The 26,819-nt window shown below is 37.6% G+C and overlaps 1 protein-coding gene across 1 annotated transcript in view; it reads left to right on the forward strand.

Annotated features, from left to right (window-relative positions):
- Positions 1–26,519, forward strand: part of CDC123 (cell division cycle 123) — a 55,587-nt gene extending 29,068 nt beyond the window's left edge. The window contains exons 7-13 of the mRNA XM_044228429.1: positions 10,909–10,957; positions 13,350–13,425; positions 15,282–15,404; positions 16,773–16,801; positions 22,390–22,518; positions 25,562–25,699; positions 26,275–26,519. Coding sequence (XP_044084364.1) covers positions 10,909–10,957; positions 13,350–13,425; positions 15,282–15,404; positions 16,773–16,801; positions 22,390–22,518; positions 25,562–25,699; positions 26,275–26,301 — 571 coding nt within the window. The 3' untranslated portion in view covers positions 26,302–26,519. The remainder of the gene's footprint in view (positions 1–10,908; positions 10,958–13,349; positions 13,426–15,281; positions 15,405–16,772; positions 16,802–22,389; positions 22,519–25,561; positions 25,700–26,274) is intronic.
- The last annotated feature ends 300 nt before the right edge of the window (positions 26,520–26,819 follow it).

Raw genomic sequence — 26,819 nt, forward strand, 5'->3', positions numbered from 1 at the left:
GAAAAATAAAATTAGAAATTTGAGCTAAATAAAAACAGGAAATGTGGAAGGACCCATGATCTCACCATAGTTGGTTTTATGTACTTCCGGAATTCTTTCTGCGCATATGTATAAGTATACCAGTCTCTAACTGTATTCTGACATTTTAACACAAAAATGGGATCATGTAGTTTGTATTGCTTTGTAGCTTTCAGTGTATAGCTGACATCTTAACGTGTCTTTAAATACTTATGTGTGTCACTATTTAAAATTACTTTAATGGTATTCCGCTGGACAACTGCAACATGATTTGTTTGATCAGCCTTCTGTTTTTATAGAGTCCTATAATGAATATCCCTGAGCTAAATTTTCTTGCATGTTCCTAATTTTTTTCTTAGAATATATTTCTAGAAGTGGCATTGCTATTTTCCTTTCTTTGCTAGTTACTCTTCAGCTAAAGAACTCATAGGCAGGTAACCCACCTGCACTGTTGACCTGCTAGTGAACTCTTCAGGCTCTCTTGTTCTGTCGTAAAGTAGGTATTCTTTTAGAATTCCCCTCTTACCATTGTAAACAAACCAGTTATCCCACTTAAACTAATACTTAAATTGATCTCTAAATGAAAGCGTATCACAAAATCCAGCAATTAAGCAGGTCAGTAGGGGTGGAGATACTGTGTATCCTTGGCACCTCTTCCCCATCCATTCATGTAATCTGTCCTGCCCATTCACCCCATTTCAACTTCAGATCCTTTTTTTTTTTTTTAAGATTTTATTTATTTATTTGTTAGACAGAGATCACAAGCAGGCAGAGAGAGAGGAGGAAGCAGGCTCCCTGCTGAGCAGAGAGCCCGATGAGGGGCTCGATCCCAGGACCCTGAGATCATGAACCTGAGCCGAAGGCAGAGGCTTTAACCCACTGAGCCACCCAGGCACCCCTTCAGATCCTGTTTTTGAGGAGAAGCCTGGCACAAGAAAAAATAAACTCACTGCATGTCAGTTGTGCACCTGGTCTTTTGCCTCAGAGTTCTGCAGCTTGGGCATTGGTTTTAGTATTATAATAATGAAGGGAATGAAGTTTGGTGATAATAAACGAGCCTGGTTAAATTGTCAGTTTATTGTAAAAGGGTTTACCTGTGTTGATATTTCTGGTTCATTTACGGAGAAAAGCTTTATATTGTCTTGAGATCTCATTGTCCTCCTCTTGTGGTCACATTGGCACAGATGTTACTAGGTGTTCGGTGGCCCTTGTTTTAGTAATAATGCTGCAGCATTTCCCTTCTAGGAGAGGCTCTCTGATTCAAGGAAGTTGTTGCTATCTTCTTTGTCCATTATAAAGCTTTTAAATACCTAATGCTTTAAGTAAAGATGCCTTAAAATATATTACATTAAAAATGCTCTGTATGTGTTAGTTCATCAGATAGGGGTTTCCCTGTTCCTTCAACACCAGTTGAAGTGAGAGTATGAGGACATCTTTTCTTTTTCAATCAAATCATTACTGTAAGTCGCTTTTAATTCTCTGTGGCTAAAGGTTTTTTTAAGTCATTGCCCTTGGTGAACTTCTGCAGCTCTGTAAACCACCTCTGCCTCTGTGTTATGCATGAATCTAGTGGGAGTCCAGTAGAAGGTAGAAATACCAGTCAGTTGTCTGGCCTTCTGTGCTTTGGCTTGTGCTTCTTGGCTTTGGCTTTGTGCTTTTGCATGGGAGGGCAGTTAAGTCAGCAAGTGAATTTGAGGCCTAGGATTAAGAGTGTTTACCCACAGAATACCATGCTTCTCCTAGTCTAAATAATTGGGAGTTGGCAGGAACAAACCCCGAGCACCAAGCTTGCAGCCTTTCAGCTTGGCGGCTCTAATTAGTCACCCTCTTCTGGAAGTGTTCCTGTGTACATGAACCAGTTGAGGAACTGCAGAGCTGTAAGTCTTGTCGCCATAAAAATCTGTATTGATGAGATCTTTAGTGGAAGAAGAACTTCTGTTGCATAGGCTTTTCAGGACCCCTGAAAGAGTAAATGCGGAGTGTAATTCTTTATAGACAAGATTGTGCCAATGATTTAATCTCTTTCCTTCTGTCGGCTAGAAAATCAAGGCCTAAATCTGCTTGGTTACTTTTCCCACAAACGAGTTAGTAGAACCAAAACCAGAATATAATTTCAGTAATGCCATTCTAAATGGTTTCTGTACTTTCACTTAGTAAAGTCATAAATTCCTTTAAAAAATGCTTCAAATTAAAATACAGAATATCATAATGAATTTTATCTTATAAGAATTTATTATAAATAAAAATAAATAAAAACAATAAATATAAATGTAGACTATAAAAAGACATTATGGCATTATTATATAATTATCTGTAATACATAGAAGATTATATAAAAGTGACATTATATTGTTTATACTATTTTGGGGCTTACCTCAAAAAAAGAAATCTATTCCAGTCAGGATTGCAAGCTAACAGAAGGCCAACTAAAAGTATTTTACACATACAGAGTTTTTAAAAATATATTACTTAACAAGGACTCTGGAATGTGGGTATTTCTGGGGTTCATTGAGCTGGTCCTCAAGGTCCCCAAGGAGCCAGGCTCTTCAGTTTTTCCCCCACGCTCATGCTTGGGTTACTGGTGTGGAATTTGGGATTATCACCTACTGGTTACAAGATTGCTGCTACACTTCTGGGCATCATGTGAAGAGACAGCAGTATCTGAACCAAAAATAGAAGGGGTGGTTTGTTTCCTCTCACTCCTCTCTGTACATGAGCAAGTAAAGCGTTCTGGAAACTTCCCGAGAGACTTCTTCCAGGCTCATTGGTCACACAGTGACCCAGCCTAATCTAGCAGTTGGCAGAGGGAACAGAAATGCAACGACTGGTTTAGACCAGAGCTGTCAGACGTTAGCGCGCATCAGGAACATCTGAAGGGTTTGACAAAACACAGATTGCTCGTCCACTCTCCGAGGTTCTGGCCCAGTAGGCTGCGAGTGGGACCCGGGAATATAATTTCTGAGAAGTTCCCTGGTTTTCTGATGATGCTTATGCAGGCCCACCCCTTGAGGACTGCTTAGATTAAGCAACACATGCCTCCCTGGGATTCCGGAGGGGCCTGCAGAATACCAGTGCTTCCTGATCCGGCAATCACAGTTGTGTTAGCAAGGATGGAGGCTGGGGATAGCTCGAGGGAGACAAGCAGTACTATCTGTCACAGTCGTAAGCTGATAGAGATTATTAAGTACTTGTATTTTTCCTGTTCCTCAACTGGTTATTGTACACAGGAAGCTTTTGAAGCTTTAAAAAGTGGAAGTTGAAGTATGACACATTAACACAATCTGTCTGCACTAGACTCCCTGAGCAAACTGTTTGTCCAGATATAAACGTTTCATGTGGTTAGACTTGTTGAGTCTCAAGGCTGCTTGCTGTAATTATTTTATTGATTAAGTGTCACTTCAGTAGGGCAAGGCAAGAAAATAATATCCGGTATTCAACTGGCATTTGGAAGAAAGAGCTGAGCAAGTGAAAAAATAAATCCATTAAGTGTTTCTCTGAGGGATTTGTCACCTACAAGATAGATTTGATTAGAGGTCAGGAAATTTCACTTGTCTTAGTAATTTAACTCAGCTTTGCTTGACATAATTTGTATGCATTCGTAAGATTATCATAAAACTGGTTATTAATCCTAAAATTCAGCAAGTAGTCTCAGGAGTACAATTTTGTGTGTAAGTTGGACTGATAAAATTTTTACCTTGTGATTTTTAGGGCCCATTTAATGAGGTGACACTTTTTCTTCTGTGGATTGTTTTAATTTTAGATAGCATATTTTCTCTCTTTTTGAAGAGGAATTCTACAAGAATTCAGATGAACATACCCAGTAATCCTTAGTTCAGTCTTGTTTTACTTTTATCTTTGTTTTTCCACCACCAGTGAAATCTGTAATGGAATCTGTGCACCAGTACTCATCTTGGTTCTCTTGGTTCTACCAGAAACACTGATGTTTAAGGTTCCATGGCTCTGCATTGTGTGTGTGTGTGTGTGTGTGTATGTGTGTGCACCCATAATTTCCACTTTTTCTTAAACTTAAAAGTGTTTACCATGAGGTATAATGTAACCTTCCAACTTTTGATAAAAGCTTACCAATGAGACTTGTGTCCTAGTAAGTATCTAGGATGGTTTGCCACTTTAAAACATCAGTGATTGTGTTTACTGCCACTTCAGAAAGCTTTAATGAAGATGTTTTCTTACTGCTTATAAAAATGGTCAAATTGTGATCTCAGCCAATGGACTTAGGTAATATGTCATTTACCTAGAGTAAATTCATATAGATGTTATTCTCAAAGTATACCCCTAGTGTGATTCTCCTTCCCCCACTCTTGTCATGTGTCTGGCCCAAATTACAGGCCCAAATCATACACTTTGAGTAGGTAATATTGTAAATCTGTATGTCCAGTGCCAGAATCTCACTCCTTTCACTCACTCATTCATTTTCAGCTTAGATGTTTTCCACTAGTATCATCTGTTTTCATCTCCATCTAGCTCTTTCTTACATAGTCTATTTCTGAATTGTAGCACAACTCAGCATAGTATAAGCACATGCATCCTTTTCTGGTCCTCTCCTCCTTTACTTGTAACAAAGCATGGGACACATTCTGCCTCATCTGTATACTAGAGTGCATCCATATTTTCCTGAGGGTGCTCCCCTCTGCTCCACACACCCACGTCCTTATCATTGAGTGTGTTACATTTGTTCGCTTTTGATGTGGGAAATATTTGGAACCACATGATAAAAACATGTTGATCGCAGTTATGAAGTTCACAGAAAAAAGTATGTCAATATTAAGACATGTTTAGGGCATAACGAATAGGCCTATTTATGCTAAGCCCTCGGGACTGACAGTTAGTGCAGTCTTGTTGAATTGAGGGAGTGATTTGGGTAGGACCTTGAGTAGGCATGAAAGAAATAAGACGACTCTTCTGCCTGCCAATGATCCATGCTTGCAGTTCTGGGCTAAGACTTTTTTTCCCCTTTCTTCTCTTTTTAAAGATTTGGATCTGGAACATTACTTTCAAAAATTCCTGTTAACTGGCTAATTTCAAAATGTTTTAAAAATGCACTGTTTTAATTTCATAGTAGCTTTTATCAGAATAGATTTTGGGGTTTTGTTGTTTTTTTTCCCCAAAATAAAATCTTTATTTTTGTACCTGAGAATTTTTTTTAGTTTGTGATTCCCACTGTAGATAATGTAGCATTCATCATTTAATAACATTTGTGTATAATTGGCGTTTTAATGGGTAGCTAGAGGAACTATAATTCAGTATAGGAGCCTCCTTTCCATCCAGATTGTAAAGTAGTGACTTAGATTTAGTACTACTTTCTGTTGTTACCTTGTTGAAAATTTCAGTCAAAGAAATCTTCCAAGTTATAATAAAATATTTACCCAGGAAAATAAATTAAGAAGTGGGATTTAAAAATACACACACACACACACACAGCACAAAATAAGTTCCTAAGTGTACATGAAAATGATTAGTAAGTACTAATTATAGTTAGACTGTTCAGGTTGGCAGAGATGTTTAAATGAAATTCAGAATGTTCTAATTTCTAATTGTAAAAGAACTTTAAGAAACTGATCGTTAATTTCTGGTTTTAGCTAAGTAGCAGGCAAGATAACCTGAAAAATCTTTTGTTACAAATTATCTAGAAATGCTCGGTAAAATATTAACTATAACAAAAATTTAAGTGCATAGCTGAATTCAGGAGAAACAAAAGGCAAATCCCAGTGGCAAGAGATGTGAAGAGGATAGAAAATCAGAGGGTGAGGTAGAGAAGTCTTTTAGGGGTCATTATCAGAACCGATAAGGGACATAACTTTTAATCCCTTTATGGGACTAGAGGCTAAGCTTTAAGCCAAAATAAAGTGAAGATTTGGAAAAGAGACCATTTTGCATTTTCAGTAAAGGATGAACAAGAAAAAAATTCATCCATTAGCACAGAGACAGGGAAGCAGGACTGAAAGTTCTTGGGCTTTGGCTTTTTGGTTTAAAAGTTTGAAACCTCAGCCCTGTGTCTGATGAACTTTGAAAAACAGAATTTGAACCACCTGCCTGTTAGAGATCTCCCATTAACTAAGAAATTAATCTAGAAGTCAGTCCTCCAGTCATTTTTACCCTTGAGGTGCCTAGAAGATGCAAATGCAAAGTGTTCTGGGAAGACTCCACAACCCAGGCCTCGGGGGACCCCCAGAGAAATGAGCCACACCAAATAGGTGCTCATGTAGAAATAACAAGACCTGTGAGAAAACAGCACATCGTGCGTCAAGGTGAGACAGTGGACTAGAGGAGGAAGTAGAGCTGTATGAATTTAAAATAACGGAAGTTTCAAAGATAATATAAAGGAAGTATTTTAATTAATTAAACTCAAATTGAGACTCTTAGTACAAATTTTAGGTCCATTAATTTATATTTAAGGATTGTAAAAATTCCAGGGTTGTTAGTACCCTAATTATCTTATTTTTGCTTTTTAAACCTACATCCTCCAGAATGTAAATGGAATCTAAGTACACACAGCATTCTTTGCAGTATTTCAGCTAAGCTCTTGAAAATGCTATTATTGACCTTTACATTTGGGCTTAACTAGCTGGCTCTGTACTCTTCTCTTGCAGGAACTGTACTGGGCCATCTGGTTAATCATCTTAATAAGAAAAAGCCTTATACAATAATCTCACATAGCACAGACATTCTCACTTCTGCTTTCTGAAACTAACCAGGCTTTTAAAATAACATTAAATGTTAAACCAATCAACACTTAAAAAAATAAATGTTATAGGATGGGGGAATGCAAATATGCATTAAAACATACTTGTTTTAAAGTAGCAATATGAAAAGTAACTTTAATAAAGTTTACTCTGAGGAAAAAAAAATAAAGTAGCAATATGAGGATTAATCAAGGGCTGAAATCAGTATTTGTAAGAATATCAAAACATTAAAAACTTTAGATAACGAAGATCTGTGTTTTGGAATTGTGTCGATTGGGTTTCCTGTAGTATTTTAAAAATAGGTAGATATAGGATCTTAATCCACCTTGTTCTTTATAGAATAATAACAATATTCTATCCTCTATTATCAGATTTCCAAAAACTATGGCACCCACATGATTAAATCACATTTCAAGGGGCACTTGGGTGGCTCAGTCAGTTAAGCATCTGCCTTCAGCTCAGGTCATGATCCTGGGGTCCTGGGATCAAGCCCCACATCAGGCTCTCTGCTCAGCAGAGAGCCTCTTTCTCCTTCTCACTCTCTCATATGCCCGCCCTCCCTCCCCCTGCTTGTGCTGTCAACTAAATAAATAAAACCTTAAAAAAAAAAAATCACATTTCTAGAGTGAGAATGGTACTATACTTAACCACTAAGATAATGCCATTATTTTACTTATTCAAATTCCTTTGTCATTTCCCTACTTCCGTCTCCATGTATGTTTTAGAAACATTTAAATTAAGAAAAGATAGTTCAATTTTATCATCGATAATGAATTGTTGGTTAGTTGGAAGCCAAAATATTACACTTTTTGCCTATTGAGGTATAATTGACATAATGTTATATTAGTTTTAGGCGTATAACATAGTAATTCCATATTTGTATATGTTATAAAATGTAAAATATTAACTTTTAAAGTAAACTTGAATTGGTTTCCTACAAAGGCAATACATGTACACTTTGTACTTTTATGTATTTTTTAATTCCTCAAAATTAAAAGTTGGAATAAAATTATATATGTTTTAAGGACAAAAAGAAATGTTTATAATAGAATTCATAAAATAGCATTTTTTTTACTAATTAAAAGGCTTAGACTGTTAAACTAGGAAAAAAGGCAAGGAATCTTTTGAAATGAAAAATTTATTATGTGGAACTATTAAAGATGATCAAGGACTTTTTTTTTTTTAGATGCATCTGGTATTTATGGTGTTTTGGTTTTTTTGGCTGAAATTCAAGAGCTTTAACAGCAGGTCTTTTTTTTTTTTTTTTTTGAGAGAGAGAGCTCACGTGCACAAGGGCAGGGTGGGGCAGAGGGTAAGAGAGACCAGTGGACTCCACACTGAACGTGGGGCTTGATTTCATAACCCTAAGATCATGACCTGAGCTGAAATCAAGAGTTGGATGCTTAACTGACCAACTGACCCACCCAGGTGCCCCAGCAGCAACTCTAGAACCTCCGTCCTTGCTGGTTTAGTGCCCTCCCTACCACTTATTTGATCTCTCACCTTTCAGAGCCTTGGTCTCCTCCTGTGGTAAACATTGATATTAATAGCACTTTCTCATAGGATTATTAGTGCCTGTTCATTAATAAAGAGAAAACCCCATTGCTTTTCAACAAAGAACATTGGGTGTACTTTGTATTTCAGATTATATCTGCCCATGCCCAGTTGTTAGTAGAAATAAAGGGTTTTGTCTGAGAATATCAGCCAACCAACTAAATTGGAGTTGCTATTATAAATTATATGTATCATAAATTACAAATGATTACAGAGAATTCCAACCTAATCAAATATTCAGGGGAATTGAAAAGCTTTTCAAACTCAGTTTTACTTGTAAATTGCTTAAGTGATCTTCAGAAGTATTTTTTATTTTCTTTATGCGGGTTTTTCTTTTTAATAAAAATGTGTCTCGATTGCAAGTTTTACTTACTCTTTAATTTTTGGTGTTCTCCAAGTTTCTGTCATCTGCCTGAGGTGATCGCTTCTATTTACTTTCTGGACTTTAGCTCTTATACCTATGTGATTACCTCCAGATAATTTTCTACAACTCCTCCCTCTCTTTCAGTTTTGTTTTTCCTGGTTGCTTCCTACACAATCTCTGTGTGGTTCTCAGGATGTTTCCAGTGCTCCACATACAAACATTATTCTCTCCCATCTTTCTCTCACCCCTGTCACCTGCTTTTCTCTCAATCTCAGCGAATGGCATTCTCATCACTGTCCAGCCAGTCATCCTGACCTCTTTCTCCCTCACCTCTCACTTTCAGCAGGTGCCAGGCAATGTTAAATAGACTTTGACTCCTGAATATCTTTTTAGAGTGCTTTCCTCCTCCTGGCCTCCCACTGCAGCAGGTAGACCCTTATCTCTCCCCAGGGTTATTGGACTGAGCTTTCTAACTAGTCTCTCTGCCTCCCTACTTGCCACTCTCCCCGCCCCCTCCGCACTGCCAGCCCAGCTGTCCAGTACCTTTACCACAGTGGTAGTCCTGAAGCCCTCACATGTTTAGAGACTTAGCTCCCCATTATCTATATAATATAGTACAACCTCCCTAGAGAGACAAACAAGACTCTTCACAATCTGGATACTCCTTTTTATCCAGAATTTCTCTCCATTGTCATCTTTCTTTTTTTTTTAATTGGATTATAGTTGATACAAATGTTATATTAGTTTTGGGTGTAAAACATAGTGATTTAACAAGTCTATATTTTATGGTATGCTCACCACAGGTTACCTGCCGTCTGTCCCCATACAGCCCTTTTCCAGTGCCGCTGATTAGATTGCCCATGCTGTGTCTTTTCTCCCCATGACTTACTCATTCTGTAACTGGAAACCTGTATCTCCCACCCCGTTTCACCGTTATTTGTTCATTCCCCCCTACCCCCTCCGTTCTGGCAGCCACCAGTTTGTTCTCTGTGTTTATGAGTCTATTTCTTATAAATAGGAGTCTGTTTCTGCTTTTTGTTTGTTTAACACACCCCATATCTTCTTTATCCATTCATCTATCGATGGACACTTAGGCTGCTTCCGTATCTTGGCTGTTAATAAATAATACTACAGTACACATAGGAGTGCATAAATCTTTTCGAATTAGTGTTTTTGTTTTCTTTGGGCAAATACCCAATAGTGGAATTACTGGATCCCATGGTAGTTCTACTTTTACTGTTTTGAGGAAGCTTCGTACAGTTCTCCACAGCGGCTGCCCCAGCTTACTGTTCCCCACAACAGTGCATGAGGTCTAACCTCATCTTTCCGTGGTTTTCCTTGCGCTCTCCACTCCGTCAGCGCGAGCGCAGTCGTTCTCTGCACACAGCGTGACAGTTCTCATTTCCCTTCCTGCTCTAGTGTGTGCTTCCCTTTGCCTTAATATGGACGCTTCCCTTCCTGTTGAACAAGGCCTTCTTGACTACCACCATCCCTCCCCCTCACACAACAGAGAGCTAACTGGTTTTTCCTTTGTGCTATCAGAGTATTTTTATTTTTGCTTCCAGTGTTTTGAATTTCTTTGCTTGTTAGGCTTTGCCCACCAGACTAACTTTCTCCTAAAGAACAAGGGACTTAGGTCATTTAGCATTTCTGGTGCCTAGCCATCCTTATAGGGAGGTATTTAACAAAGGCATTTAGAAAATATATGAAAAATTGTTCATGAAATGGAGGATTTTTAGAGACAGAAATAGTATGCTTAATGAAGGGATGAGTAGTTCTAGCAAATATTTTTTTAAACAGCGTGCAGGGTAAAGATTGGATTAATTTTGTGTGGCTTTGGATGGTGGAGATAATGTCAGCAGAGAAGTAGACTTCTGCTTTAGCCATAAAGAAGGCAATGAGAATTATAGAACAGCAGTGCCATCCTGCCTTCATTTGGAATCTGTATTTAGACAACCTGAGTTTTAGCCCTGTCTTGGTCATTAAATTTGGTCATTTCTGGATCTAAGTTTCTTTGTTTTTTGACAGAAAAAATGAAGACAATTGTAGATTATGTGGTGGTTTGGGGGACTAGTGAAATACCTTTTTGGGTTCCTCACCTAACATCTGATGTTCAACAGTACTTAATAAATGTTCATTGGGTTTGAATTAGCCTCCTGTTACTGGATTCTTTTAGTAAAACCTTACATGTATCACACTGAATATAAGTAAATGTGTGTACCTAACCTGGCACCCAAAAAAGATACTCAATTGCCTTTTTTTCTCTTAAAGATTTATTCATTGTACTGATGATTCTCCAGATCCTTGTATAGAATATGAGGTAAGGATTTACTTTTTTAAATCTTGAAATTGATAATCCTAGATGACGATGTGTTGGAAATTGCAATCTGTTCTTAAGCAGAATGAATAAAATTTTTTGAATCAATTTCTCTGGGAACCTGGAGCCACTGAATTTTTTTAAATTTATGAAAAATATCTGTATAAATAAATATTTAACACTTAGACACAGTGTATACATACTATAGAATATATGTATTTTTTAATGAAACAAATACTTTACATCCATCATCTGGCTTAAGCTGGGTAAGCTTTTTAACCTGGTATATGAAGAAAAATAATCTCCATTTTACCATTTAGACTCAGTAGACCTTTTTATTTTTTTACATTGTTCACTTATTTTATAAATTACATACAGAAGTTAGATCAAAAGGATAGTGGAAAACATTTTTAGAAATAGCAATAAGAATTCAAACATAGCAAACCCAAATTTGTATTCCACTTTTCCTAGTTTGAAGGTTAAATACTACCTGCCCCCCCCACCAAATACCTCTCCCTGAAATGGGCAGTGTTCTTGGACTCAAATAACTACTCATCAGTTGTTATGAGTAAATACTTTTCTTTTAAATCTTGATTCCAGGTTTCAGCTACATCCCTGATAGGCTGTTCCTTATCATTACTCTTGGTTCTTCTTGCACTTGGATTGTCAAAATGTAACACTTTTGAAAACTTTGACAGCTCATACTTTGTTGAAGAGAGTGGTCATCTTGCTTCATAATTGCAAACCACTTGCATTTTTGGATTTGTAACATTAATTAGAATTAGTCCAGTAGTCTTTAAAAAAAATTCTTCATTTAAAAAAAAAATTCATTGTTTGCTTTGTCACCTTTGTATACACACACTTTCAAAACTTGCAGACTGACTCACTATATCAAGAAATTTTTAGTGTGCTGAATATGTATTGGTATATCTTCTGTGATTTTACCATGTTTGTAGAACAGTTAATTTACTATTTATTAGGCCACCAAACTGGATCTTTTATCACTTAAAATTGAGTTACATACCAGTTGTAAAGGTTTTTTTTTTGTTTGTTTTGTTTTGTTGTTTTTTACTTAACAGCATATAGTATGAGCATATTCCTAATCATTAAACATTTTTATAACCTTTTTTATATGTATATATTATATTCATATATTTTGTCTCACTGAAAACACATCTATTAAATCCCTGCTGTGTCTTACCATTTGGTGCTGGAAAACACCTTTCCTGAGATAAGTGTATATATGTGTTTGTGTGTATATATATACTCTCTTCATAAAATACTTTACATACCATTTTCTTTCATTTATGGTTTATTTTTCCAGCTCATTAAATATTTTTTATATCAGGATTTTTAGTGGCTGTGTATCTTATATATTGACAACTTTACTTAGTAACATTTTTTAAGCATTTGGTAGGTATTATTTACTTGTGCTGGGAACATAAAGATGAATTGAGACCTAGTTCCTTGCCCTTTCTGAGTTGCTAGTTAGGAGGGTAGAGAGACTTGTTCAGATTATTGCCGTGTATAACTTGGTATATATGTGCATACTATGGAATGTTAGATACAAGAAACTGGGAGCACAGGGTATGGGAAGGGAGGATACTGAGGCCACTGGAGGTTATTCGAGGAATGGGGCTTAGTGTGATTTAAGTTCCATCTCTTAGGCCTTAAAGGGCAAAGAAGTGTATGCCAGTCTAAGGGAGGCTGGAGGCACTGGCCACGTATTACAGTTAATACTTGGAAGAGTAGGACTGGTTTTCGCCAAAGAACATTTTAAAAACAGACTCAGAAGCGTACATCTGTCAACTATAGTATTTATAAAATTGCAGCAATTCAGGAGTATATGAGAATTTGTATATATTAATTATAGTAGTGGAACCCATTTATGACTTGAGCCAGTAACAGAATTGTTTTACTTTAAAGTGGAGGCAAAATTATTGAGGGTTATAGTGATTCTTAGTGATAAATTATAATACTTTGATCAGAGTATTACACAATAGTGCTAAGAAGGTAGATAACTAGGATATCCTTTTTTTTTTTGTTTTAAAATATACTTAAAGGGGTGAAGAACAAATAATTAGAGGGCAACTGTATGCAATGATGATAGGATTCAACTTCATCCTTGGGTTTATATATTATGTCAGCTCTTAAAGTGATGAATAAATGACAAAAGTACTTTTTGTCATAAAGTATTTTAACAGTGTTTCTGCCACTTATTGGATTAATACATTTGTTCTCTATATCTCATGATAAGAATGGTTTATGATGCTTTTTCTTCCAAACTATTTCATAATGGCAATTATTAAAACATACTCTTGGCATAAAATTATCTGTTAGACCAGTAAACATTCCTTTGTTACATGGTTGTATTACATTTTTCCTCTCTCTACAGCTTGTTCTTCGAAAATGGTGTGAATTAATTCCTGGGGCTGAGTTCCGATGTTTTGTCAAGGAAAACAAACTTATTGGTGAGGTTTTTTTACACATTAAAAGAAGACAAGATTTTTTTTTTCTTTCTAAATTTATATGTTTTACTTTTACTTCTTTTTTTTTTTTTTTTTAAGTAAACTCTATACCACACAGGGGGCTTGAACTCACAACCCTGAGATCACAACCCCGAGGTCATGTGCTCCACGAACTGAGCCAGCGAGGCATCACTGAAGTTTATTTATTTTTAGTAATCTCTACACCCAACATGGGGCTCAAACTCATGACCCTGAGATCAAGAGTCACATGCTCCTCCAACTGAGCCAGCCAGTTGCTCCAAGAAGATAAGCTTTTGATGGAAGTGAATTTCTAATAATTAGGAGAGGGTAGTAATCAGTTTTTATCTCAGATGGTACCTCTAGCCAATTAGTAGTGACTCTCTGGAATTCTCTATGGACAGTGGTCCTGAGGCCATATTCAGTTTCCACAGAGAAGTATCTTGTCCATTAATCATGTCTGGATTCTGGAGATGAAAGTGATGGTCTTGGCCATTCCCAATTTAAGCTACATACCATGTTACCTGCTTTCTCTTTGGGACTTTCCTAAGTATTACTAGCAACACACTACTTATTTTAAGCATCATAAAAAGTCAAGTTTTGGGATCTTTGTTTCTATTATTAGTGCAGTGTTTATTATTCTAGCAAGAGGAAGTATGTAGACAAGTAAGTGCATTACTTAAAAAGCCACCCATTTTCTTCCTCTCAGATTATTATTTTGTTTGCTGTGATATACTCAAGTTTTGAAGATAATCTGCTCTTTTTGTCTTTGCATGTTTTCCATGCAGTAAAACTTATCTTTGACCAAGAAAAGTGTGATTTGAATAAAATCACATCACTATTTAAAAAAATTTTTTTAAGTTTAAAGGTTTTAAAAATTGTCTATCATTATTATTTTTTTTTGGAGAGGGAAAGAGAGACAATCTTACCCAGGCTCCACACAGCTCAGGCTTACAACCCTGAGATCATGACTTGAGCTGAAACCAAGAGTCAGGAGCTTAACTGACTGAGCACCCATGTGCCCCACATGAGCACTGTTTAGTGAATGTAACGTTCTGTTAGTTTACCTGAAAGAAACTTGGGGTGTTTGAATTGATCATATTGTTAGGTATTTCTGGAAGAAGGTGCAACACAAGCGAGCTAAAGAAGAGAGGCATATTGTCATTGATGCAGAAATTGGGTGGAAACCCTTCTTTCAAAGTAGAAAACTTTCCTAAGCCTAGAGCAAATTGAGGGAGTTTTTACAATAATCCCTTTAGTGTATCTGGAATAAAATCAGCAAGTCACTCTGAAGAAAGGAATGTTTACTTTTCCATGGCTTGAAACATCAGGCTTGTGAAAGGCATTGTAGCATGTGTGAATAGGAAAAATAGCCTGTTTCTGTGAAATACAATATGAATTGGAAGACATTGGGAATATTTTAAGTTTCCCAAAGAAGAGTGGAAAAGAATACCATTTTGTAGAAAGTTTGTTGGAAAAAAAAATCAAGAAGCAATTGTGTATGTGTATAGGTTTAAAATTGCTTCTTTCAATTTTTTACATTGTAAATATATTTATGACTGAGCTCTTTATTGTACTAAATAAAAATAACTTTCTAAAATAAGAATGCATGACAATATGGAACCTAGGATATCTATCCATATGAATGGATAATTTTTTACTAAGCTTTTTACCTGTATAAAATGCTGAATCATGTATTATGCAATACTCATCTGATTGGTCTTCTGATCTACTTTAATGGTTCTCTCAAAAATGGTTCTCTCAAAAAATGTTTAAATTACATTTTGATGTTTTTGAAAAGAATGTTATATAATAATGGATATAAAATACTTTCTTGTCAGGTATTTCTCAAAGGGACTATACACAGTACTATGATCATATTTCTAAACAAAAGGAAGAGATTTGCAGATGCATACAAGACTTTTTCAAGAAACACATACAGTACAAATTCTTGGATGAAGACTGTGAGTATTTTTTATTGACTCAGTGAAATGAAGTACATAATGTTACTGAACCTTATTTCATGGTGGTGCAGATTTTTTTTTAAAGAATTTCTTTATTTATTTGAGAGACAATACACCAGTGAGGGGAGGGGCAGAGGTAGAAACAGCCTCCCCGCTGAGCAGGAGCCAGGTGTGGGGCTCAGTCATAGGACCCTGAAATCATGACCTGAGCCAAAGGCAAATGATTAACCGACTGAGCCACCCAGGCACCCTGGTGGTGCAGATATTAGAACTGGATTTAAAACACTGTATTTTAACCATTTTGCTGTATTACTGTATCTGATGGTTGGTGTGTTAATTTTATCTTATTTTAATCAGTCACTTTTTAATACCAAGGCAGATACTTCTTTTGTCATTTTAGACGTTTTATTATTCATTTCAGAGGGTCTGTCTACAGAGAGCAAAATGCTTGTGTTACTCAGACTGAATTAGCTAGTTGACTGATACATCTTTCTCGATTTTTTATTTGAATGATCAGATAGTACCAGTTACAAGGTAAACATTTGTGACTTGCTTTTAAGAAAGTATATTGTATATGAAAGAGTTTTCCTGCATTCTAAAATCTGTTCTGATTTCTTCTTGCCAAACCTGGGTTCTGTGGCAAATTTGATTTTAAAAAAGATGATCATGCCATAATCATAGCTAGATTTTATGCTTTCTTACTACAGATTTTACTGAAATCATTCCTCACATTAAGTGATTGATGTCTTTGTCATTAGTACATGTTATTTGTTTATAATGGTGAATTTGTTGGGATGATGTGTTTGGTTTGAAGTTTTAAATACAATTAACTTTTGATTAACCCAGGTTTGAACTGCATGGGTCCACTTAATGTGGATTTTTTTCCTAATACATGCAGTGTGGGGCTGTAGGTATATTTTCCTTACAACTTTACTAATATTTTCTCTACCTTTATTGTAAGAATACAGTTTATAATACACAAAATACATGTTAATTGTTTATGTTATGGGTAAGGATTCGGGTCAACAGTGGGCTGTTAGTAGTTAAGTTTCAGGGAAGTAAAATCTTAAGCATGAGTTTTCCAATTCTGCGGGGAAGTCAGCACCAGCCCCCGCATTGCTTAAGGATCAACTGTATAAAGGATTATGGCCAAGAGTAGAGTAAAGGAAAACAAAATCATGTAATAAAACATTGTAGGCTATCTTATTATCTTAAAAAATTTTGAGATTTAGAAGCATGAAGTTCTCAAGGTACTTATATCCTGCTATTTGAGTAATGAATAATAAGATTCATTTTAATTTTCAAAAGGAGACTTAGATCATGAAAGTAGTAGTTCATTGTTAACTTTGAGTTTTTTCTCCTTTACAGTTGTGTTCGATATATATAGAGACAGTAGGGTAAGTAACAACTCTCTGATATGCTTTAAAATCAGGGCTGGTCTTCCGGAGTGTGTAGCCATTATGTAGGGGCCCGCTGCTCAAAAAATACTTTCTCAAACCAGCTAAGGTGTTTGAAAGTCACAGTGGTCAAGAGTCTCCCTTAACATATACTTAACATTGGGAGACATATTTTCAATAGTTTTGTGGATTAGGATTTATTAATTTAACAGACGACTAAATGGCTACTTGATGTCCTGCTTTCCACTTTTGTTGGGGTTCTAGGCCTGCTTAAAATAGTTCAGTTGGCACATGTAAGTGTGGCCAGGAGTTTGTCTTTTAATATTTGGGTCATTATTTTTAATCAACTAAAAAATCCTTAGCATGATTGGGATCACTTTTATCTTTAGACTGAAGATGAGGATTTGCTTATTCTTTAAATCTTAAAAGTGTTGGAAACTATATAATGAAAAAGAGAACAAAAACTTGACTTCACTTAATCCTATAGCAGAGGTTTTATTATCAAGACGTGCAGTCTTTAAAAAAAAAATCTGGGTCACTAAACGTCCTGTGATTAGTGCTTATTTACTAAGCTGTTGGGAAGACAGCAGGTGTGCTTTCTGAGTATGTGACCATATGTTTTCCAAATGTTACCCGCACATTTCTCATTCCCTTTCCAAGCTCAAGCAGTTCCACTGTTGTGATGCTTACGATACCTTTGAATCATTTTTTTGGACAAAAGGGTCTGGCCCATATGGTCATGTCCCAAAATACCTGTTAACTATTGACTTGCCTCTATTTAGCCAAAAGATGCACTTACTCTGTTTTCACCTCTATGTCTTCAAGGGTGAGAGTGTCTGCTAAGAGTTAGAGGAGTTACAAATTGAGATGTGGTAAGGAAGAGGGATGTTACTTTGCACTTTAAATCTAGTGGAAACAAAGGTTAGAGAAAGGACAGGAAGCTGGTGTGATGGAATGGATAGAAACCAGGGCTGATCAACAGGAGCCCAGGCTCTAGTCCCAGATCTGCTTCTGACTGATAGACACTGGCCGCATCAGTCACTCACACAGCTAACATTTATAGAGAGCCTTACTGTCAGATGCCATGCTTCTAACAAAAAGCTTCCAACAAGATGATTTCCTGACCTGCAAGGAGCCTATCTTTGAGACTTAACCATTCCAGGGAATTGGCTGGTCATAAGTGGGATCAAAGCAACCAGTTAGTGAATGAGTAAACCTGGCTTATTACCCTAATGTGTAGCTCAGAAAAATTTTTTTTTAAAAAGATTTTATTTATTTATTTGACAGAGAGAGAGAGATCACAAGTAGGCAGAGAGGCAGGCAGAGAGAGAGAGGGGGAAGCAGGCTCCCTGCTGAGCAGGAAGCCTGATGCGGGCTCGATCCCAGGACCCTGAGATCATGACCTGAGCCGAAGGCAGCGGCTTAACCCACTGAGCCACCCAGGCGCACCTCAGAAGAACTTTATTTGTATTTAACTCAGGTTATCCATATAACCCTGTGAGGTATGTGTTATTCTCATTTTATAGATATTAAAACTGAAGTAATTATATTTTAATGCAGTTATATTTAATGGCATTTAAAAATGTGGAATTTACTAAGGTCTGTCAGTATTTCCCTGGAAAATGTCCATATCTGCTTTGATTCACTATTGCTGGCAGGTCAGTGCAAATGTGTAATTTGGTGAAAGAGTTATATAAGTGAAGTTGGACGTGTAGAGAAATAATTACTGCTATGATCTAACAGAGCTGAAAGAAGTTGTATGTTTTTAAAAGTGAGAAACATACCAGTAGAAACATGCCAACAGTTTCTGAGAAGAGATTTAAACCGTGGTGTAGGACACATTTTCATATACTCAGGGACACTTGTATCACTGTTTTGATAGGCACTTTGCGGAAATTTGGTTTTATGACTGTTGCAGAAAACTAAGTCTTTATGGTGGTCTCTCCTATGCGGTGGAACTGAAGTCTGAATTTGGCAATATTCTGATGTGTCTATTTTCTTACTGCAGCTGGGCAAGTTGACTCAGTGTTGATAGATTCTAGCAATCACATATGTCAGAGATGGCCCACACATTCAGTAGGTCTGGGATGAGGCCTTGGTATATGTATCTTAAGGAGCTCCTTAAGTGATGATAGCTCATAACTAGAATTTAGAATCACTACTTCAGAGACTTGGAAAATTATTGTAGTCTCCTTATTATTTTAGTGATGGCTATTGTTTTGTTACTAATTTTTGTTGTAAGGGCTAAAAATGTCTGATCGTGAGTCTTTGATATTGTTGAGATTGGCTTTGCAACTTGGTCACTTTTTTGTGTCTGTTCTGTGTGTGTTTGAAAAATTACAACTAATGTGTGACATTCTATAGATGTTTGTTAGATTAAGCTTGGTAATAATAATTGTGAAAATCTTTTTATAGATTGTGAATGAAATGGTGTCTGAAGAGACCATCAAAGCAATACCGATTTGGGGGGAATGGATGGATATAGATTAATAAGATTGGCTGTGGGGCTCAACAAGATAATTGTTGAAACTGAGTGATAGGTATTTGGGTTCTTTATATTTTGTCTGCTGAGTCCAGGGCCAGAAGCGGGGCCCAGTTTCATGACCCTGGGATCCCAACATGAGCTGAAATCAAGAGCCAGGCACCCAATTGACTGAGCCACCCAGGCGTCCCTGTATTTTCAATCATTTAAAACTACTGAATTTTTTTGTTAGAGTTTTTGAGAAATAACTTACACAGAGTAAAATTAATCCTTTTTAGGGTACAGTTATATGAGTTTTGACAAATACATCCAGTTGTATAACCACTATTACAGTGAACATGTAGAACTCCCATCACTCCCCCAGATTTCCTGATGACCCTCCCTGCACCCTAGCAAACATTGCTCTGTAAAACCTACTGAGCTTTAAACTTTTTAGTTGAGAATATCTTCACATTCCTCAAAAATTAAATCAGTGTGAAAATACATATAGAAAGTCTTGCTTTTCTTACCTCTGTTCCTCTATACCTCCTACAAGTACGCTTTTATTAGTTTTTTATATATCCTTCTAGTATTTGCTTGCAGAAACAAGCAATATACTTACCTTTTTCCACCTTTCATACACAGGAGTTAGCATGTGATATATGCTCTGTACCTTGCTTTATAAACATTTGTTTAAAACATTGTATTTTTGGAGAGCTTTCTACTTTCATACAATGGTGTAGTATTTTATTTTGAGAATATACTATGTAGTTTGTTTAGCCATTTTCCTGTCTATGAACACATAGCTTATTTCTAGGCGTTTACAAACTGCATCAGGCAGGGAGTGTGTGTGTGTGTATATGTGTCCTGGCCTGAGCTCTTTGAAGGAATAGATTTTGTGTTATTGGTCTTTATGCTTCAATGCCTGGTAATGTTTGGTGCATAGAGATTTCTTTGGGCAGGTAGCGGGGTGGTTAGTTGGTAGATACCAGGAAGGTCACTGTGACCACTCTTACCTGATGGATTGCCTAAAAACAGACTTTCTCAGGATGTCTTGTGCCTCAGAAGTTACATAAAAAACATGTTAGAGCTATAAAATCCTTGATAGTGTCATCTTGATAGTTTCATGCCTGATTACAGCTGGTTTCTTTTTCCTTTAGTAAACTAGAGGAGCCTTCTGAACAAACTCTGCCAGCTGATCTGTTTTAGTTTTGCTTGTTTTTTATAGTATGACATATTTTTAGTTTATAGAGCTCAATATTCCTTTATCCCCCCCACCCTTTTAATAAAGGGTTGGTTTTATTGGTTATGAAAACTCAAGTAGAAAGAGTTTGGGGGTTAGAAAATACCTATTTTGTTAGAGTAATATACAGTATGTTAAAGACATCTTACTAACCACCCCAAAACAAAGCTAATGTCACACAAAGAAGTTGATTAATAGCTAACATTATTTCACTTGAACATTGAACAAGTGGTTTTGGAATCTGTGTGAGAAAACAGCTCAGGTGGCAAGAAAGAGATACAGGCTTTCTCCTGGGCTGGGGGGCTGGGGGGGGAAAGAGGGTATTAGTATATAATAGGAAACTTATAAAAAAATATGTGGTCCAAACTTCCTGTAATGGTTTTTGGCTACTTGCTAGATGTTTCTGATGTTTGAAGCTAGTCCTAATAAGATGCTTCATCTTCTGGGGCACCTGGGTGGCTCAGTGGGTTAAGCCGCTGCCTTCGGCTCAGGTCTCGAGTTCCCGGGATCGAGTCCCGCATCGGGCTCTCTGCTCAGCGGGGAGCCTGCTTCCTCCTCTCTCTCTCTCTGCCTGCCTCTCTGCCTACTTGTGATCTCTCTCTGTCAAATAAATAAATAAAATCTTTAAAAAAAAAGATGCTTCATCTTCTTAAAATTTTCTTTGAACCCAGATGAGAAGTAGTGCTAGAGATTAATATTGCCAGCTCAGCAGTCTAGTTCCTTAGGTGGATATAATTTTATGCATGCACATCTGATCAAGACATGATTACATATTTAGCAAAAAAAATTATCAACAGCAAAATGGTGCCAGTATATGAATGTTTCAGTGAGGAAAAAAATCAAAGATAAAAGTTTCAAGGAAACATTTACTAAATGCCAAATACATCTCTGTGATCAAATGTGGCTTTAATCTCTTGGCACAATTACACAGATTCCCCAGGTCTGTTATATCAGTGCTCTGCTGCTTTATAATATTAAGATGCACCTGATTCTAATCAAGCTCAGAATAACTAGGTTAGAAGTATTCTTTCCCCGCATCTAGAACCTTTCACATTGCCCACCAATACTCAGAACAGAAGATAGAAATTGCTTTTAAAGATTGTTATTTTTCATTTCCCCTTCATGTGCCACAAATTCTGTTATACAAAGCAAATATTACATGAAGACTGAAGATAACAGAATTTCCCTACATTTTTCGTGTGTGTGTGTGTGTGTGTTTTAAATGCCCCTTTTGCAGCAGCCTCTCAGGGGTAAGGAAGGTGCTCTCAGATCTGCTGTTCTTCCCTGCCTAGCTTCCTCAGGCAAGATGATTGCAGACACCCTTGAAAGCATTCCAGTCATAGTATTTTGGTGGAACCATTCTGTGAGCTTGTCCTTTCTCCTGCTTCGATTTTTGACTTAGAATTGTTGTGTGATTTTAGGCAGGAGTTGGCATATCTGCCTTTGTCAGGGCTTTTCTTTCCTAGGTCCCTTCTCTGCATTTCTTTTCTTTCTTTTTTTTTTTCTTAATTAATTTATTTATTTGACAGACAGATCACAAGTAGGCAGAGAGGCAGGCAGAGAGAGAGGAGGAAGCAGGCTCCCCACTGAGCAGAGAGCCCGATGTGGGGCTCGATCCCAGGACCCTGGGATCATGACCTGAGCTGAAGGCAGAGGCTTTAACCCACTGAGACCCCCAGGTGCCCCCCGCCCCCCTCATTTCTTTAGACAAGTGATCCTTTCTCAGCTGGGACCTGGAGGAACTGTCTTTTGAAATAAATTACAGGATTTTTAATATTATTGTTTGGGTAAAAACAATATGAAGATGATCTTTTGGATAAGACAGATGACACACTTGTGTTTGTTTTTATTTCTTGCTTACTAATTTTTCTGTCTGTACTCTAGGGGAAGGTGTGGCTGATTGATTTCAACCCGTTTGGTGAAGTAACTGATTCACTGCTGTTTACTTGGGAAGAACTGATATCTGGAAGAAACTTAAAAGGTGATTTTAGTGAAGGAGACACTCTGGAGCAGGTAAGAGGTTAAAAAAGGATTACAGAAAACCCTGTAATCCATTAAATAATTGCTCCTTTGTTCTTTAGGCATCAATACAGATTTACTAATAGGTACTCAATCATGAAGGTGACCAAAAAGGGTGTGTACCTGATTCACCTGGAAGAATCTTGACCCTGGGTCATTTCTATGTTGGCTCTGATCCTAGCTCCAGGCTTCTGACCCCTGAGAGAGGAAAACTGCAGGTGCCCAGCCTGCATTCTTGTCATAGTCATGGTCACGACCCCATCAGGGGGACCTTACTGCAGTGTTTCCCTCACCAGCTTTCTCTTCCACCCACGGTGGCCTTCCATACCCCTGTGGAACCCTTCAGACCGCCCATCATCCTCCCTTTCTGCCCCTCAGCAGATGATTCCACATCCTCCTTCATAGGAAGAGAAGCTGCTGGTGCGAAGTGACTTCGTGTAATTGTCCTCAGACCTCTGAGCGTCCCTCTGTCCCTCCTCCTCAGTCTAACAGTTCCACCTGCTCAGCTGTTCCTCACCGTCTCTCCGGATACTCGTGTTGCCACTCACTCCGTCATGTTTCCTGTTCTCTTCTGTCCACCCGCCCTGTCTGTGTTCAGGTATCTTCTGTCCAAACGAGACAAACCTCCTTCAAACTCATGTCTTCAGCCAGCAATTCTTATCTCATCTTTGCAGCCAAACTTTCTTTGAACAACACCTTTGTGTTGCCCTTTTCTGCTTATGAAAGTAATACACACCTGCTGTTGAAGAGCATTCTGAAGTACCCACAGTCCATGTTGAGAACCACAGTTTATATTTTCTATATCATATTTGGTACACATAACATGCTTGGATACATACACATAAACGTGTTAAAATAAATGATTTTACTATATATGCGTTATCTTTGTGTTTTTTAATGTATTTTAAAAAGCAGGGGTTTTTTTACACAGTCATTTAAAAAACCAGGGAATTAGAACGAGGCAAGACTTGAAATCCTACCACCTGGAAATTGCCATTCTTACCCCTGCAGTTTATATTGTCCGGGCATGGTTCTATAATCATATGTACAAGTATTTTCCTACTGACTTCCCTCATGCTAGCAGGTGACCTGTGGTTTTGTAACTGCTCACAGCCGGTCTCCTCCCTTTGCCTCTCCTGCCTGCTGCCTCTCTATACCTGTGCGCTCCTCCACCTGTGCGGTTAGCCTCCGCCCCTGCCTCTCTACAGGCAGGGGCTCTACCTGCCAGCTGCAAGGGCCAGGGAAGGATGCACAGCAACATTTGAATGCGTTACCCTCTTCCATGTTTTCACCGCACATTTTCCCCTGGTTTCCATGATCCACGCTCTCTTCCTGGGTTTCTTGCTGCTGCCTTGCTTTCAGTGTGAGGATCTTTTGTCTTAGCTCTGAAATACTTCTTTTCATCATTACTCCGTCTGGGCCCTTTCTGGCCTTGTTTTTCTAGATCTGGCTCAGATGGCTATTTTCCTTGTCAAGGCTCTTGCCCTGTTGTGTTGTGCTTGCCCCAGACTGTAAGTTGCGGGGGTGGGAGTGTCTCTCATGTTCTCCACAGTTTGGTGTGGCTTAGCACAATTCAGGCCCAGTTGATTTTTGTTGAATTAATGGCTGAAAGAATTGTCTTCGTGCTGGCATCTTAGAGTTGGAGGCCATTAAATCTGAATGTCAAGGAAAGAGAGTGTAAATTATTCAGCACAGGGTTATTTTTAAATATGAGGGACACAGTGGATAGAAACAGTTTGTACAAAATTCACTCGATGATCCAAATCCTTTCTTTCTTTTTAATTTAAACAACATATTGGAGGTCAGGGGCTGACAGGAAAACAGGAGCAGGCTCCTGCCTTTTTCCCAGAGTCGTGTCCTTACTCCCCTCCATGGAGACCTGGCTTTTCTTCTCATTCTCACAGCTACAAAGCCCTGCCTCAGGATCTTTGCCCTGGTTGTGCCCACTGCTTTCCAAGCTGTGCCCGGTCCCTGCCTGAGTTTCCAGACCTCTCAGGGCTGATTTCATCGTACTTTTTGGTCCACATGTTCTATCCTTAGCAAGGTGTTACCTGACCACCCCTGTGAAGTGGCCTCTTATCATAGCACCCTGTTGTTGTGTTTTTAGAACACCTCTCACTATCTGAAATGATCTTGCTGTTGTATTCATTTGCTTATTTATTGGCTCTCTGCCAGACTGGCTTACCAGTGTATCTCCTACACCTAGGACAAGGTCAGCGCAAAGTGGGTGTTTCCTACGTATTTGTCAGATGACTGGTCTGTCATAAGATATGGCCTGCTTTCTAGGGCTCTACGGTCCTGTTCCACTCAAGTTCCTGGCCTGTCTCCATCTGCTGGACACCATCCATCCCTCACCTAGATACCTGCCACCCATGAAGTCCAAACCCAAGGCCTTCTGTCTCTGAAATCCTTTTTGGCACAAGGCAACTTGTAAATATAAAATGCAAGACTCTAAGCAAGTACATTGAAGAATATGAAGACTTGTTAATTATGATACTGAAATTTGCAGTTTTCCATAGGTGCTAAGAGAGATACACAAATATGTAAGTTAAATGACTAAGAGAAGCACAAAAGTATTAGGAATTCATAGCACTTGCTTGCTCTTACTATTAACTTTATTCTCCAGGGTAGTACTTCCCCACTGTGCACCTGTAGAAAATGCTAATATTGATAAAGCTCTCTGACCTGCAGGAGATTGCTCAAGGCCAGAGAGAACTAGCCATAGGCCTCTGGTCCATTCAAGGACTAAGGAACCCATAACCAAATCGCAGTGAATAGTGGCTGGTAGCATTTAGGGATTGACCAAAGCTCTCCATGAGGGCACTGTTTTCAGATACTGTGTATTTATTTTCTAATGAACATGTGGAAACAGTCTTAAAATTTTGGTGTTTCTTTTACTTCAGAATTTTATTTCCTTCCTTACCTACTACAGAAGGGAACATGAGTTTGAAATTGTTATACTAGTATCTTTTTCACTTTGAAGAATAGACTTAAAAAGATAATTCCTCACAGCCTTTCCCTTTTTTTCTTTGTAAAGGATTCTCCAGCTTTCCGTTGCACAAACAGTGAAGTGACAGTTCAACCCAGTCCCTATTTGAGTTACCGACTTCCGAAGGACTTTGTAGACCTGTCTACTGGGGAGGATGCTCACAAACTCATAGATTTTCTTAAACTGGTAAAGTATATGTGTACTTAGTACACATATGTGTACACCTTTGTTTTCAAATTGACTTTGTAAAATTTCATCGTACCCATATACTACCTAGATTTTATTTGGTTAGGTCATTCTGTAATGAAATACATAAAGTAAGCTGTAGGAATAATTTATTGCTTAGAATGATAGAAAATCTGTTTTATGATATTTATGCTTTTTGAATAATTTTCACAATACTTGTGCTTTTGAAGAAAGTCTGTATACTGTTACAGAGCTAAGAGAAGATCCAGCTCTGAGCCGTATTACTCAAGGGGAATGTGTATATTTGTACCCTTGTGTGTTTTGCTATGTGGGAACGTTTGCACAAATGGAAGAAAGAGAAGTATTCAAGTACCTGAGGATCATGTGCCTAGCAACCAAAGTGATAAACTTATCTGATGAATTAGTTAAGACATGTTTCTCCATGATGAGTTTTGACCGTATCTATTGCCAAGGGCTCTAGAAAATTATACTTGATGACAGAACAAGTGATCTTGGCTGAACAAATATCCCAACTAGAAAGTGCTAATTTAATGTATCATGGTTTCTTTTGACAGAAAAGAAATCAGCAAGAGGATGACTGATGTGAGTGCCAGAGTTAAGTCCGAGATAAAGAGGAAACCACATTGGCATCAGGAGGCTGCTCTGACCTCACAACTTCCTGTTATCCCACTTGGGTTGGGATGGGAGGTGGAGTGAAATCAGTAGCTTTTTATATCCATGTACATTAAGCTGGAAAAAAAATGGAAGGGACTTTGCTATTTGTAAAAATAAATAATAAATAGATCTTAAATATAGGAAACCATACTGTTCTGATGATAAATACCTTCTCTGAAATACCTCACTCTTTTGGCTCAGTCTGTTGAGATTTATCTGTGTTTTCTTGTGCTATTTATAGATGTTTCTTGTGTACCTATTGGGTAGATGGGCACATTTATATTTGTTATACAGAAATGGGTTCTTTTTTAATCATTGCTATTTCTTGGGAAAAATAGAACCTTATATACTGCTATAGAAAATATTTTTCCTACTTTGAGAGGATTTTCATATAATTTTTCTATTGGTTTATTTTTGGTTTGCATATAACTAAAATAATACAGAA

This window comes from Neovison vison, chromosome 12 (genome assembly GCF_020171115.1).
Source record: "Neovison vison isolate M4711 chromosome 12, ASM_NN_V1, whole genome shotgun sequence".
Taxonomy (NCBI): Eukaryota; Metazoa; Chordata; class Mammalia; order Carnivora; family Mustelidae; genus Neogale; species Neogale vison.